The 17467-nt window shown below is 37.1% G+C and overlaps 1 protein-coding gene across 3 annotated transcripts in view; it reads right to left on the bottom strand.

Annotated features, from left to right (window-relative positions):
- The window catches only part of TMEM244 (transmembrane protein 244), a 39798-nt gene extending 38877 nt beyond the window's left edge, over positions 1-921 (bottom strand). The window contains exons 1-2 of one of the 3 annotated variants that reach the window (XM_069598394.1): positions 813-921; positions 549-637 (exon numbers count right to left, since the gene is read on the bottom strand). In XM_069598394.1, coding sequence (XP_069454495.1) covers positions 549-581 — 33 coding nt within the window. In that variant the 5' untranslated portion in view covers positions 582-637; positions 813-921. Of the gene's footprint in view, positions 1-548; positions 775-812 lie in introns of those variants that run through there. The other 2 variants (XM_069598396.1, XM_069598395.1) reach the window with 2 other exon arrangements.
- Between the last annotated feature and the right edge of the window lie 16546 nt (positions 922-17467).

A 17467-nucleotide genomic window follows, 5' to 3' on the forward strand; every position in this document is an offset into this window, starting at 1 on the left:
TACACAGCTGTTTTGAGGCTTTGCATATTTCCTTGTTTTAGGTACTTTGATTTTTTAAAAAGGGATATTTTTATACTGAAATAAAACACAGCTATTAACACCAGCCTCAAGGGAAAAAGAAATTAACAAACCTACAGCTTAAAAATGTTTTAGTACTTTGCCTTTAAAATCTTGTACATCCTTTAAAAGTAGGAAAAATAAAAACCACCCCCAGCCAAAAAAAGACTGAGGACAAACTGTCATGATTTCAGAAGATGATAGCAGAAGTGCAGGTGTTAATACTAGAAAGTCTGTCTGTGAGTAAAATGATCCCGCTGAAACAACCACTATTTGGAGGTTTTTTTGAATCTTTTCTTGGGCCCGGGTGCCTCTATATTGCCACCATTAGCACACAATGCGAGGAGTACTGCAGAATGTTTTCTGCATGGTACCCAGCCAAAAGTGAAACAAGTTGCCTACAGACAGAGAGCCCATTTATAGAACATATTTGCTTATCCCCGGGCTAGGCAGTAACTCAGAGGCAATGCAAAGAAGTCATTTCTCTTTACCTTGCTGGGTGCCACTCTGACCTGGAGAGCCATGTACACATCCTATGGCAAAGCAGTGGTGGAAGCCACCCTCCTTACATCCTCGACATCTGGAAGAAGAGACAATTGTCACGGCGAGCTTTGCAAATTACTCCTGAAGACTGTGAGACGCAGTAGTGCAGGATGATTGGATTACACAGAACGAGACAGAAGCCATCTGTGAGCCATGCATAAGCTGCTGAGTGCCAAAATGAACATCCTTATTAGGCGACCGAGTTCTCATACCATTTGTAGTTTGGTCAAGTTTGGAAGATGAGCCGATTGTTTTCAGACAGGGCTACAAATAGGCAGGGACTTAACATTCTCCCTGGCTGGAAGAGTAATTACTGTCTCCTACTTAAATTAGAGACTTGGCTTTTCAGTTAGGAAGTCCTGAGGTTGTCTCTAAAGGAGGCTGCTGCCATTCATGTTAAAGCATGACCTCCTCTCTGTTTCATTTGCAGAGATCAGAGACAAATGGAGAAAGAAATCATTAGTCCTTTTCACATCATAACAAAGCAGTGTAAAAATTCTGACTTTCTGTTTGGAGTGGAAGGAGTCTCATGTCCTAAAATAATGGCTTTTATACAGTCAATGAAATGTTTTCAAAGACTGCCAGGATGCCATCAGGATGGGAACTCTGTGTCTTTCTAGAACCAATGCTGCATTTATCACATTTCTTCCCCCCATTTTTTGATTGGTGCTCACTTGTAGATGGGAATTCAACTATGTTCTGTAATTCTTTTCCCATTACATTTTCTTAGCCTCTATATAGATTACATTATGCAATATGTATCCCTGGGACTTCCCTAGTAGTCCAGTGGCTAAGACTTCAAGCTCCCAAAACACGGGGCCCAAGTTCAATCCCTCATCAGGGAATTAGATCCCAAATGCTGCAACTAAAGATCCTGCAACTAAGATATATATATATATATCCCCACACATTAAAGTATGTCTCTAGTAAAGGTGAGAAGAGTGTCTTTAGCAATCCCAGAACTTGATATTTTTCTTCTCAAAATGTTTTAAGCTTGATTTTCATAATGGGTTTTAATGACACTATCAATGCTCTTTTATTAATATGCCTTAGATAATTCCTTTAATATGTGGTTGCCCTCCATCTGTAATTATATTGTGAGTTCTTCTGAAAAAGGCTCTTTTGCTGGCTGGTAATTTTGCAACAGCTCCCATTGTCTGCTTCAGATTTTGACACATGGTGGACATTCAGTAAATGTTGATTCACTGTTTGAATCCTGAGCTTTGCCTTATTTGTAATAGCAACTAGCCAACCTTTCTCCCTAAAGAGGGCAGGAAGTCATAGCCCAGTGAAGAGCAAAGTGCTCACTTGCTGTAGTCCCAGCGCATTCAGTGTTTTGTGTACAACTCAGACTCCACTGGAATTATTTAATTCAATAGTGTCTACCCCAAATCCTCAGGAAGTTGGCACTATACATTGGGAGCCAATACTAATTTTATTACAAACATCCCACTGGATAAAACATTGAAAAGTACTAACTTTGTATAATTATACTAGAAAAATTAAGTGACCCGTAGAGTACATTGAATGGAGTGTGTGGATGTGTGTGTGTGGTTGGTTGCATTTGCAACAATAAGTATCTTTTATTTGAACTACTAATATTATCTATTGTAAGAATTTAACATTATATACACATTCAATAGCTTTAATTCTGCATTTCAAGTTTGCCATTAGATTGATAAAATATATGCATGTGAACCTACTATATATATGTGTGTGTGTGTATGTGTGTGTGTGTGTGTGTGTGTGTGTTGGCATTGTTGTTTAGTTGCTAAGTCACATCTGATTCTTTTGCGACCTCATGGACTACAGCCGGCTAGACTTCTCTGTCCATGGGATTTCCCAGTCAAGAATACTAGAGTGGGTTGCCATTTCCTTCTCCAGGGACTCTTCCCAAATCAGGGATCAAACCCACATCTCCTGCATTGCAGGCAGAATTTTTAGCACTGAACCACCTGGGAAGCCCCGTGTATATATGTACATGTACACATATATATATTTATTTATTTATTCAGCACCTGCATATGGAAGTTAAGACATAAAATATGAAAAACCTCACACTCTTGGATTCTAAAATTATGCCCCTTGACATGCAATCATATTTTAAAAATTTATTTATTTTTAATTGGAGGATAATTGCTTTACAGAATTTTGTTTTCTGCTGAATATCAACATGAATCAGCCATAGGTATACATATGTCTCCTCCCTCTTGAACTTTCCTTGCAATCATATTTTAAAATGTTCTTAGTCCTTTTGTATAACTTGAGTCCAAAGTCCTTCTTTGTTAAAACCTAATTTAGCTACTTCCTTCATAGTGGAGACATTAAAAAACAAAGGTATTAAAGAGATATTCTCAAGATAATAATAAATAATTTCCAACCTCTTCCTGAGAAAACCAGAAGAGAAAATGAGTTCAGGTCCACAATCACCAATCCTAAATCTCTGGAGCCAAACTGTTTCCAAATTTAAAAAATTTGAATTTTAGACAGATAATAGGATCCATATTACATCACACTCCCAAGAGGAATGGAACTTCATTCTGTATTCAAATGCATTGTTTCAGCAGCAAAATGTATGAATATTCACTGCAAGGAAGATACATAAAAATGGTAAATAATTTTATGTCAATTCAGGTAAGGTTTTGCCACCAAATTAATTTAGGTCAGGTGGCTCAGGTAGTAAAGAATCTGCCTGCAATTCAGGAGATCTGGGCCCAAACCCTGAGTTGGGAAGATCCCCTAGAGAAGGAAATGACAATCCACTCTAGTAATTTTGCCTGGAGAATTCCATGGACAGAGGAGCTTGGCGGGCTACAGTCCATGGGGTCACAAAGAGTTGGACTAAGTGACCAACACACACATAAGAGTCAGAAAAATAATTAACCTTCAGAACATTTTAGATTTTGGGATTCATAGCTAACAAATTATGGACATGTACAAATGTAATCATAAGAATCTGAAGATTGGTATTGAAGATAGAACTCAGAATAAAATTAAAAATGATGTAATGAAGATAAAGATGCTTCTTTTACAAAGTCAAATTATCTGTAAGAAGTAAAAAAGTAAAATTCTTTGCCTCCTGTGCCAGGACTGAATGAAACCAGTTCCCACTAGTGCTTTCTATTCCTCTTTTACAGTTGGCTTTGCTTTGGGAGCTCAATGCTGTATATTTTTAGTTTTAACTGATTTTTTTAAAACCCATTTCTCCTTTTCATGGCCTTCTACCACATCTGTTGTTCACTGCCTTTTTGAAATTAAAATAAAGTGCTCTACAGGATATCACTAAACCATAAAATATATTAAGAACAAGCAGGCTCTATTTTATTTCAGGGAGCCATGGAAATACCAATCAAAATTGAGGTGAATTTTTTTCTGTTTATAACCTTAATGGAGTTTTCCTTAGGTTTGAGTCCATATTAAAGAGAAGATATATGTCTACACTTATAAGTACACACTGATTTCATTGTTTCAGATTTATGAAGTAATAAATTGTGTCTTGAAAGATAAAATCACAATAAGGGACAGTACGTCTAAACAGTAATGGCACAGAATCAGAAACAGTTGGCATAAGTGAGTAGTTATGTATATTTATTTAAACCCTTATTAGATGGCAACTTTCTTATTCCTTCCCATGAGCTTAAGCCAGGGCTACTGATAACTGCAAATGTGGACACTTGAGTTTTAATATATCACTTTAGTCCTCCCTGGAGGCTCAGATTGTAAAGAATATTCCTGCAGGGTGGGAAGACCCAGGTTTGATCCCTGGGTTGGGAAGATCCTCTGGAGAAGGGAATGGCTACTCACTCTAGTATTCTTGCCTGGAGAATTCCATAGACAGAGGAGCTTGGTGGGCTATAGTCCCTGGGGTTGCAAAGAGTTGGACATGACTGAGCAACTAACACTTTCATTTTACTTACCTACCTGTAAGTCAGTTGACCACAGTTCTGGGGCTGAAATGGGCCTTACACAGTGGAATAACTTGAAGAAGTTATAGGAAAGAATGGAGAGTATATCCATTGTATCAGCTTGAAATAATGCCTGGAAAAGAAATGTACAAGTTAGGGCAAATTTAATACAATGATCACAGGGTAAAAATAAATATTGAATGATTAAGTTAGAGTCCTGAATCAAAGAATGCAAATTGGATTTCCGATAGGAAGAGAACACAGAGTGGAAGGAGAGGAAGGGCATTCCAGATAAGAGAAATGTAAAATACAAGGCAGTGAGAACAAGCCAGTGAGATCTGCTTTGCTAGAAACTGATAAATGAGACTAAGGCAGTGGAATGCCGCTTATTGGTGGATGCCTGGAAAGACGGATAATTATTTTTGGTTCAAAATAAAATAGCATTGTTCTTGAGTAGTGGTTTAACAGATGAAATCATCATGTAAGGAAAATCATTTTAAGAGCAGAATAGAATAAAAGACTACAGAGAGAGTATCGGTTGGCTTGTTAGAGAAGGCTTGGGATTTGGTTTTTGTGGACCTAGAACAAGTGAGAAGGAATAGATTTTTAAAAATATCTTGGGTACAAAATGGGCTGTTTTCACGATAAAGGACTGAAAAAGAAGGCAAAATGAAAAAGTAAAAATGACTTCCAAGATGTTGATGGCAGCAAATGAAGGTGATTGTGATGCTATTAGTAAAAATGGTGAGGTTAAGAAAACAGGAAATGAGAAGCAAACTGTTGGGTTTAACACATTAAGTGAGTATCAGAATCTTCTGGCAGTCTTGCTAGCAGAACACAAATTGCTGGGACCCACTCCTAGAGTTTCTGATTCCACAGGTTGCGGATGAACCAAGGGTTTCTGGGTACCAAACTTTGAGAACCATTTATGTAAGTCATATCCTTCAGTGACAATTAATGATGATGGAGTAAAGGGGTCTGAGGCCAACAACATAAGTGTGGGAATTATCCGTACGTAGGTCATGGTTGAAATTGTGTTGTGGAAATTTCTGATTGATAGCACTTTCCATCATTTTTATACTCTCTATCATCTGTTTCCTTAATTATATTGCTGACATTAAAGTGAAATAAGTGTTCAGTCTCTGGCAGCTAGGGAAAAGGGATGGATACTTTAAGAAATAAAAACACTGATTTTGAAAATAGATGGGTGTATAAGGGAATATCAGGCATAGCTTTCAATGGATACAGCAGAAAGAGATGTAGGAACAAGTTGCATGTGGTAGTAGGAATAAAGGACCTCTAGGTACTTGGCAGTCTACCTTAGAAACTTCCTTTCACTCTCTGTAAAGAAGCAAAAGGTAGAAAGTTAAAAGGAAAACTTAATAAGTCTACTTTGTATTTTAATTATTGTCAAGTACCCAGGTGCTTCAGTGAAGAGTTTCATGTACATATAAATCACTTCTGTGCCCTTGCATATTTGCAGAAATCTAAATGAGATGTTGTTCCATTTAAAATTTAAATAACTCTTTTGAGAAAATGCCAACCAGATTGCTTCAACTAGAAGCCAATGCATAAACATGTGTTTGTTATTTACTTGTTAATGTGTTCGGCATCTTGACATATTTTGATGTTTTTCACATGAAACCTGAAGTCCTCTATAGTGTGACTTGATGCCCCTACAATGGTGTGTAAAGAAGTAAACAAACAACACTGTGGAAGACACACAGTACATGATTCACAGAAAGACTTTTTCCTTTTCCACTTCCAGAGATAATGGTTACCAAGTGTGATGTTCCATTGTTCCCAAAGGGTTCAGATCTGCCTAAACTCACACTTTTTACAAAATGGCAGGTTCAGACCCACAAGTGCAGCTCTTTAAGGGGTGACTCAGCAGAGGGAAGTTCGCCTGAGACTTAAGGGGTGAACTTGGCTTTGTTCAGCAGGCTCTGGCTGATTGAGTCAGCCTCGGTTCTGGCAAGGCAGCTGCTGGCAGAAATGTGCACTCATTTCACATTCTCTCTATTCTGATTGGAACTTACCTCCTATAAGAATAATTTGAAGTGGACTAGGGGTGGGGGGAAGTTCAAGTTGAATGCTTAATACTCGAAAATGCACAACTTCAATGCTCCAACAGGGGGAAAATTTGACCAAAAACAGATTATTAAAAAAAAAAAAATGCCCCTAGGGTTTCTTGGACATAAAATTGTTTTTTGAAAACAACATTATGATGAGTTAAGAGTGAATGAATCAGAAACATACGGATTAAATTTTCCCTGAAATTTACATGGATTTGGAAGTCATGGAGAAAAGGGCACTTGGCAAGATACCTTTGAGATTTTATCCAACCAAAAACATTTGAGAAATAATCTGAGGTGCTTTGGTGGACACAAAACAGTGCCAAATTCTTTCACTTTTATAAACTGCACTACAATAAAAATGAAAAAGAAAATGACCTAATTGTAATTTAATGAAGACATGAAATACTGCTTGTACAGCAGCTAGCAAGCTCTGCAGATAAGCACCAGCTTTTTAAGAGATCAGAATATGGGTGGTGGTGGTTTAGTCACTAAGTAGTATCCAATTCTTGGGTGTTTGAGAACAAATCTCAATCAAGTAGGAGCAATATTTTTGCAAGCTACAAATGCTGTAGGCCCTACAGATACAGCCTGAACACATGCTGAGGCTGGGAGGGAACATTTTATTTGCTGGCCATTTTTCTTCCTCACCTAAAGGAAATTAAGATCAACACCAACAATAACTAAAATATAATTTTAAGAAGAACACAGGGTGTGGCTATTTATATTATATTACTAGCTTTTGGTTTGTTTGTTTGTTTTGGTATTTTTCTTACACAGCATGTCAGTAAGATCAAAGTCTGGGGCTGAGACTACTACAAGTGGCTCTGGTGCTTCTAGTTAGTATCAGGTAAGATACAGCCAGATCTGTACAGACATTGGCGCTTTAACAAGTCAAAACAAGCTTTGAGTTACTTTATAAGCATTTATAAAGTCATTAACAAAATGTTTATGAGGAAAATACATTAAAAATCTCAGTTTTATGGTTTTCATTGTGCTAAGTATTTTTTCAGCCTCAGAAAAGTTCTTCATGTAACATTTTTTCCCCATGCCTTTTTCCGGAGGATCAAATACTAACGTCCCATTCATACAGGACTCATATGAGATCCTATTCAATAATTACACTTGTGTAATAGCTTAGAAAGTAACTACTGTATGAAGACATACATTTTCTAAATATTCACTGTTTGGTTGTAAAGAGAGTTAAAGAAGGGGAGCATTTATGGATATGGAGATCTGAAAAGATGTAGTATTTAATCCATGGACTTAAAATTTGAACTTACTCTATAGAAACAAGCAAGGACATTAGAAACCTTGACTTTCTTCAGACTTGCTCTTGATCCCAGGTAAGTAAACTCACTTTTTCTTACCTTGCAGAAAGGTGCTAGCTCCTCGGAAGAAAGGCTCCTGTAAGCACTTCACTTTCTGACTAATAAGCCAGTCATAAGGGCAGTTTTTAAGTGGAAACCAAGGTGAACTGAGGAGTCATTTACAGAGCAGATCCTTCTAGGTGTGTACATTATTACTTAGGCAGACTAAATTAGTTGTATAAATAACATTTGAAATACTTGAAACTTAGTCCCTCTGGCTTTTTAACTCCAGTAATATGATATCATATGTAGGGAAGAGGAACTTGGAAATGACACACAATGCGAAAGTTAGCTCAGAAGACGGTAACAGAGACCCAAGATACAAATTCTGGGTTTCTGTTAAGTCTTTCTTTAGAGAAAATATTGTATCCAGCTGAAGGGGATAAAGCCCTTTTGTTTCCAGAGAGGAAGGCGTGAGCCCTTCATGAATGTCAAAATATGCAAAGTTCATCCTAATATGCTGTTCATATTTTCTCACAAAACAAAAGCAAAACCACAAATGGACATCAGTGTACCTCTTCAGACATGCAGTGATTTATCTCTCTCACCTAATAAGTACATTTTACTATTTCTGGTACTTGCTGAGTCTGTTTTGCAGTCAGCTTTTATGTATTTCCATGTAGAACTCAACAGGGGAGCTCAGCTGCCTTATAGAGTAGAACCTTTGTGAACCCCAACATGCCACTTTTCAATACATCAGAGATTTCTATGTCTTGGCTGAAAGCCTTGGATTTTTTTATACCAGTTTGCTTCATCTGCACCTCCATCTTTGGCCTTGACAGCTGACTTTCTTTTCAGGGCCTGTTTTTAAAAATGAATACAATTTTTTTTTCTCTTTATCATGTTAGAACACTTCTGGCATGTTCCACACTAGGAGAAGAAAAGATGCTACATCGAGGTGTGTCTGCTGAATGAATGACTGGGCTGATTCTTAGGACAGTGACCAGTTCTTACCAATAAGTTTCCTAGCATATGCAACTCAAACTGGGGTTTCAGCCTGGAAGTCACCTCCTCTAGTGGGATTTTCCAGTACTACCTCCCACCCCAAGTTGCCCACCTTCTTATTAGTTTGTGCTTATACCTGTATGTTCCTATGGCAACCTGAACATTGCCCATCACAGCTCTTGTCACTTTGCATTGAGATTGTCTGTTGTGCTTATGTTTCTATCATATAGATTGTAAGCTTCTTGAAGGCAAGTACTATATTTGACCCAGTTTATTCATTTCTGTAACTGAAGCACATAGAAAGGTGTCTGGGACAAGGCAGAAACTCAGTATGTTTTAATATTTGAATAAATATATTGGGCTTCCCTGGTGGCTCAGAGGTTAAAGCATCTGCCTGCAATGCGGGAGACCTGGGTTCGATCCCTGGGTCGGGAAGATCCCCTGGAGAAGGAAATGGCAACCCACTGCAGTATTCTTGCCTGGAGAATCCCATGGATGGAGGAGCCTGGAGGGCTACAGTCCACGGGGTCGAAGAGAGTTGGACACGACTGAGCGACTTCACTTTCACTTTCATCTGTATGACAGTATATATAATGTGATAGTAAATGAGATGTGATATTTATTAAAAGGCTGTATACATTTAAAAGTATGAAAACATGACTGGTATCAAAGTGAAGTGAAGTTGCTCAGTCATTTCTGACTCTTTGCGACCCCATGGACATAGCCTACCAAGCTCCTCTATCCATGGGATTCTCCACGCAAGAATACTGGAGTGGGTTGCCATTTCCTTCTCCAGAGGGTCTTCCCAATCCAGAGATCAAACCTGTGTCTCCGGCATCTCCTGCAGGTGGATTCTTTACCATCGAGCCACCTGGGAAGCTGTGTACCTTTTCCTTTAGAAACAATATTCAACAATACATTAATCCATTTTCTTCAATCTTTAATTTTCTTGTATTCCTCAGTGTTGAATACACCATTGACTGCTTTAGAATTCATTGAGAAACCACTGAGGCTAAAACTTGTTGCTTTCAGCATGCCAAGTGGTATCCATCTCTGTCTCAAGATGTCACATTAAAGAGATCCATGCTTTTTATCACTAACACCAACATTTTTTCATTTTTTCCAGTTTTTATTTTATAAGATAATAAGGTAAAGGTTAGTGAAGAGTTAAATGATTGTACAAACAGTGCTGTATGGGCCAGAAAGGTGACTGTGCCAGAACAGCTGAGGTTTGGCAGGCAGCAGTAGACCCCCACATGCAATCCATCAACAAGTTCCTTGCGATCTTCCAAAGCATGCCCTGTATATATCCACTTCTTTTCCACCCTGTTACAGGCGCCATAGTCAAGGCATCATCACTCCTCCCTATCCTGCTGTATTAGTCTCCTAACAACCCTTGCTTTGAGTTCTGCCCCCATAGAGTATCCCATATACCACAGAGTGGCCAGAAGGATCCTTTAGAAATATGTCATTGGCTTAAAATCCTCATTGGCTTTTAATTGTTTTTTAGAAATAAGACTGATTTCTTACTCTGTTGCACAAAGGCCTCACTGATTGGGCCAGGCTGCCTCTCTGACATCATCCTGCACCATCCTTGTGTACTCTTCTCCTGCCCATTGGTCTTCATTTTGTCCCCAAAACGCCAAGGGGATACCTTAATGCTCTGCTCCTGCTGCCTGTAATATTTTCCTTTCCTTTTCAACCCCCCCCTTTTTTTTTTTCAGATCTCAGGCTATCTGTCCTCTAAAGCAGCCATCGCTCTTATTTTGCATCTTACGTGGAAGTCATTGCTCTGTACTAACTTTCCTTTTGGTTGTTGATTGTCAAGTTTCTCATAAGCATGAAGCTCTTTGAGAGCAGGAACCTGTCTGTGTCTCTTGGGGAAGTGGAAGCCATTGGTTAATGGGTAGTTCTCAGATTTTCTTTCTGCAAACCAAAAGCTGATTACATCCTTAAAAAAGAAAATCATGTCAAGGAGATTCTAAATGCTGACAAACTCCCTTTGTTCATGATTGTCTCCCCCCAACCCCCCAAATACATTGGGTTATTAGAAAGGTAAAGTGTGTATGAAATACTATAAAAAGGACTGCACGTATACAAAAGGGTAATGAAAGTGAAAACGTGTAACATGTGAAACATTTAACACAGTGCCTGACACATATTAGGAACCAAAATCTGCTCATAAGTTTGCATATTTATCACACATTATTCACTAATAGCTTCATACATTCACTCAGTAGATGTCGTCCACCAAACCTAGGAGCACCAGTAAATATTGATAGTAAAAGGGGCAGGTCTTCAAAGAGGAATAAGATGTAAATCCAACAAGCAGCTAAAGGCCAGAAAAGCCAGCCCAGAATTTCAGTGGTCTAGAATTGAATATACTTAATATATAAACTTTTCTAAGAGGAGAAATTTGACAGAAGATTATTGAAAGATTTAAGTATGTGCTTGATCTTAGAATTTCTATTGATTTTCTATACTCTTAAAAGTGAGAACTAAATCTGTAAATTTGCTGCATATTTAAATATTATTCCAGTTACTACAACGGTATAACAGATAACCACACAATTTAATGGGATAAAATAATGAGTTATTATGCTCACAAATTCTAGGTCAGTAATTCAAGAAAGGCACAGTTGATTAGTTCTCACTTAGGACTTTTTTGTAATGGGAGTCAGATCAGGGTGACATTCATCTGAATGTTTGACTGTGGCTTGAGGACCTGCTTCCAAAGTGGCTCCCTGACAGGTGTGACAAGTTGACCAGGTGCTTCAGTTCTCTCCGTATGGGCCTCTTCAAAGTACAGCTTTGGTGACCTCATAATATGTGCTTGGCTTCCCCCAGAGTGATTCAAGAGATCAGACAACCTTGAGAGTCATACATTGTTGCTCTTATAGTCTGTTGGTGACACACAGCCAGTCTGTGTCTCATAAGAGAAAATGACACAAGGATGCGGATAACAGGGGATGTGGATCATTGTGGGCCATTTTGGAGGCTTGCTAATGCAAATTTCATTAAATATTTGCTTTTGGGGTAGACAATATGCTTAGAGGATGCCCAGGGACCATAAAAGAATTTTTCTGTAACTAAAGTTTAAGAAAATGAATCACTTGTAGCCATCAATATTGTAATTTAAAAAATACTTCATGAATTTTTATATTTTTAAATAAAATCTTATTTTTAAAATGAAAGTTCATAATTATACAAAAGAATACAAAATTGTACTAATCATAAAAATTCAAGATATCTTTTAGATAGCATCTTTCATTTAGTCATTTAGCCAAACATTCATTTTACTAAAATTTCTTGAATAACTGCTCTATACATAGTTCTGTGAAAGCAGCTGTAAAAAAAGGATTTTTATCATCCTCTTTTCTAAAAGAACTTAGGCCAATAAATGTATTGGTGCTTTGACCAAGAAATTACAGAAAGGAATGACTCTGCATAGATTGCTGCCTTAAAAAAAATTAGTTCCAAAAAAAGTTTTGGAACATTTAGATCTATTTCCTGACAGTTTTCCACTGTTCCTTCCAGTGCAAACCCACAGTTAGGGAGGAGGGGTAGGAGCCTTAAAACTTGATTTGTATAATCCCTAGTTTTAATGTCTAGTGTAATTTTGATCTAAAGACACATACTAGCATACACACGCAAAATGCATGCACACACACGCCCCACATGCGCACACACAACTTATAAAGTGTCGGGTTGACAAAAGCTGTGCAGCTGCATTTTGATCTCCAGGTTCTTCTCTGAAAATCAAGTCCAGATGACTATGAACCAAGCTGACTGTAGGAAGGAGAGAACAGGTTTGAGCAAATGTAGACCCACTCTGAAACTTCATGGAATCTGTTTGGAATAAACCAAATTTTCCAGATCTCTCCAAATTTTGCTTTGCCTAACACCAGGGAGATCATCTTTCCAATAATTTGAAAGCAGAATAAGTTTGAGAACTAACTTCTGCAGCTTCTCAGAACTTAAGCAGTGCAGATAAAGCAACACTCTGATAACTCGCTTAAAATCTTAGCAAGTATCTGTAGAAGTATTTCATTACCCTTCGAGGTATGAATAGCTCCAGATGGGTGAGAGTAAGGAGGTGTTTGGTGAAGTTCTTTTGAATTTTACCAAACCGGAAGCATTTGAAAACTACCTGGAAATAAATGAGCCCAAACTACTACTGGATTTATAATAGATGCTATGTTACATAATTGAGCATATTCAAAATTTATGAAAAGAACCATTCAATAATAGCATTGGAGACTGCCACATTGCAGACAGGTGTTCCATAAATAAGTCCATAAGCTCTGTATTTGCATTTCCAGCATGGTGTTCTTGTGAAATTCAGAATGGTTTTTGAGCACAGTTAAATACATACAAACTTACATTGAAAGTTTTGTGCCTACACAAGATATTTATGTTTGCACATAGCAATGACGTTCCTGGATGATCTGAAGTTATTTTTAACCCAATTATTAATTAAAGTTGGCTAGCTTGAACAAATTGCTGTGATATAAACTGACATAGCTTCTTCATCATGGGTTAAAAAAATAGCAATCTGTTTCAGGAAGTGAAACCTGATTGCATGAAACTGAACCCACACAAAACTTAAACTGTTCAGATAAACAGTTTCCTCCAGGAAAACTCTCCTATACCCTTCTGTAGACATTGAATGTTTAGTACAAATGTGAGACAAACTTTTCAGTCAGAAACTTTACAAATAGAATATTTGTCTTATAAGAACATTTTTGTTTCTTCTCCTTTCAACTACAAGGTCACAATTTTTTCTTTATGCCTGCTTACTTTGGACACATTTATTATGTAAGAAAGAGAATTTGGAGAAACTCATCATATTATACACACCATTCTGTTTGTCAGTGTTTATATAAATATTCATTCACAGGCCTGATCATCCTTGTGACATAATGTACTCTGACATACATAACATTAGTAAAATTGATTTGAGAAAGATTTCTCCTCTTTTCTGTTACACCAGAGTTTTGCTTTGAATAAATTATTAATCATTTAACTCACAGCAGCGAGTAAGATGCCCAAGAATGACTGAAAGGAAAAAGGTTTTCTCCTATCAGGCCTTCCCTTTGACCTTACCAAGAGAACATTGACAAAACAGTGGCAGCTAAAACGAAACCCCCAAAAACAGGCCAAACTGAGACCAGGAAATAGTGATGGGTCACCAGTACCTATGACAGATGTCAGGGCAGCAGCACCTGGCTAGAATGGGACTCTAGACAAGACATGAGTCAAATTTAGTGGTAACTCAAGAGTTAATGCTTAGAGATGAGACTGGGGGAATATGTCAAATTCATTTAGGAAAATTAAGGGAATGTGAAAATTCACAAAGAAGAAAGGAAAATCTACCAGTAATTGCACCTCTCAACGATAATCTTTATTAAATTTCAGAGTATTAATATAACATTAAAAAAATAGAGATCATATTTTGTGAACTCTTTATTGCCATTTTCATGTATCAACAGTTATTCTGTGTTTAGAATGGCTATAAAATATTTCATGGCATTAAAGTATTTTATTGAACAAATCCTTTATTGCTAGACTTTTACCATATACAGATTTGGTTGTACTGTATATAATTTGGAATTGTTGCTTTTTCACTATTTGAAGTGATGCTGTGAGTTGGATTCTTTTATGATTGTGAATAAATCTTTGTATATGGTGAATCGCTGTTATTGTTGTTTAGTCACTAAGTCATGTCCAACTCTTTTGCAGCCCCATGGACTGTAGCCCACCAGGCTCCTCTGTCTATGAGATTTCCCAGGCAAGAATATTGGAGTAGGTCTCTATTTCCTTCTTCCGGGGAACCTCCTGACCTGGTGACTGAACCCCTGTCTCCGCCAGATTCTTTACCCTGAGACACCAGGGTGAGTTGCTAAAAGTGAAATTGCTAGGCTTGTGGGTTTGCACATTATTTTTTGGGCATCTGTAGAGTATTGGAAGTGTTCTCCTAGGAAGATTATGTGACTGATAACCAGCACTGTAGTCATGTGGGTCTCTTTCCAAGGCCTCAGCCCCATTCCTTGTAACTGTGCCTCAATAGTTCTTACAGGGATAGTACCCAAGTCTTAGCATTTGGGAAAGAAAGGGGAAAGTCCAGCCAGACTTGAAAGCAATCACACCTCCTCAGATTTCTCTGCTTATCCTATATCATCTGATAAGGGGAACACATTACAGATAGGAGAACCACTGGACAGTGTTCAGTGGCAGAAATCAGGATGAAATTAAGCTTCATAATTTTTATCTTAAGACTGGGAGAAATTTATTGAGTTTCTGAAGGTTATGTAAGCAACTCAAGCCTTGACCTGAGAATAAAATGCAAGCTGGTGACTATTCAGATAATTATCAAACCAATTTTTCTTTCTAATAAAAGTAACTCCCTTTAATTTCTAGGTTAATTTAAAATTAATAAAAGATGGTAGGTGTGTAGCTCAGAAGGCTCCTACCTTCTTAATCTGCGATCCAAACAATAGCAAGCTTCTACTAGTGCGCGAGGGAGCTAGAACTGTGTCTTCTTCATGGCCATAACTCAGGACTTGTGGCAGAATTTCACCTGTCTAAGAAATTCAGTCAGATCAATATCTTGCGACTTTTTAAAATGCTTCGATGAATAGAAATCTGGAGGGTGGGGGTGGGGTTGTGAGGAAGCACCTAGACAGGCACTGTAAATTGAAACGGTTGGACGACTTTGATGATGTTTAATTATTCTGTGGTGATCACAGATTATCTTTCTAAATTTACTTTCTGGCTTTCTTCACATATTATATAACTAGGAGGCAGCACACTTTTGAGAAACACACTGAACAGGGAAACCGAGATTCTTGGCTTTGCTACTAACTAACCCAAAGACTTGGGATAATTCCCTTAACTTTTCTAGTCCACTGTTACTTAACTTGTCATGTAGTAACTTTCATGTTTATAACAAGCAAATACCACTAATTAATATAGATAGGAGCCAGGTTAGCCTGTATGGTGATTAAGATATTTGACAATGATGCCTAATTATAGGTTCAAATCCTGGCTATATACCACTTAATAACCATGTAACTTTGGGAAATTTGCTTAACCTCTCTGTATGTCAGTCTCCTCACTTAAAAAACATAGTTATAATAGAATCTACTTCTAAGAGTTCATGTGAGAATTCAATGATACTGTTCGAGTGTGTCATCTGACAAGCACCCACTAACTGTTAGCTGTCAATAGTGTATACTCATCATAGTTTGGTAGAAATTTATTACATAAGACCCTTTAATTCATCTAGTGTAGAAATTATTTGGACTAATGTTTTTATTGCATCTATTTGAGCACTATTTAGTCTAGCTTGGTATCTTTACTAGCAGTAATGATTTATTTATGTCGTTAAATTTGCTTCATTTTCTGAATAACCTTTTTTTACTTAGAGCATTATTTTATCTTTGTCGTCTTGTTTCAAAGCTGCTTTCAGAAAAACACTGAAAAAATTGCTAATATTAACAATGTAACTATTCAATTAGGTTTTCAAATATGCTTCAAATTTCATAAGAGCCTAAAATTTGTAACTTAGTTTTGAAAAATTACTTTGATTCATATTATTTTGTTAATAATAGTTTAGACTACACACACTCTACTACAGTGAAGTTTATCTTTATGTGACTACATTTGGGTCAGCCTCTAAGGGAGATTAGTTATCAGAAAAGAAGGGAAGCCTCATTACAGCATGATTCACCCCAAAAGGGTCCTTCAGTTCTCAGAGGGCACTTAGACTAAGAAGCAAGGCTTTTCACAAATGTAAGAAGAGTATGTATTAGTATCCAAAAGTTAATGCCATATCTTACATTGCTTCAGTTTTCATGTGCTAAAAGTCAAATTAAATAATAAGCTGCCAACATAAATTCAGACAGAGCCCTGCAAAGGTTTTAATATTTTGATAGTGGAATAGTCTTCCATGTCAAGAGGAAATATGTTAAAACAATACAAGCCACTAATGAAGCTAATAAGAGTTTACTAGGTATAGTACATTGCTGTAACTTTCTAAATCTTAGAAGCAGATTAAAGACCAATCGGGAAAAAAGAAAACCATAGTATAAGCTGTTAAAAAAACTCCATTATTTGAGTTGATGAAAAAGTTGCAACTAATAAAATAGACACAAAAAAAATCCATTTTCTTTCTCTCTTTCCTTCTATCTATCTGCCTATCTTCTATCATTATCGTCTATCTAATTATACTAGCAGTTAAAAAGATAAATCTGTCACTCTCCCACATTTGTGATCTTTTAGTTTTTCTTGGATTTATATCAACAAGGTAAAGAAACAAAACCATTTCTGAAAAAAAAAAATCAATCCTCCTTACCTCCATTTGGTTAGTTAAGAATAGATTTTTTTTCAGAATACGTTTTTGAAGTGAGTGACTGAAGTAGTCATAATTTATGATTATTTGCCTCAACCTGCATATAAAAAGGGGGTGATTTTGTGTATTTTTATCTCTCTTTTTATCATACCTAAGTAAAGCTGGGGATTATTTTAAATTTCATATTTAAAATACACAATGCAGGGAAATCAGAGCAAT

Source organism: Ovis canadensis, chromosome 8 (genome assembly GCF_042477335.2).
Source record: "Ovis canadensis isolate MfBH-ARS-UI-01 breed Bighorn chromosome 8, ARS-UI_OviCan_v2, whole genome shotgun sequence".
In the NCBI taxonomy this organism is placed as follows: Eukaryota; Metazoa; Chordata; class Mammalia; order Artiodactyla; family Bovidae; genus Ovis; species Ovis canadensis.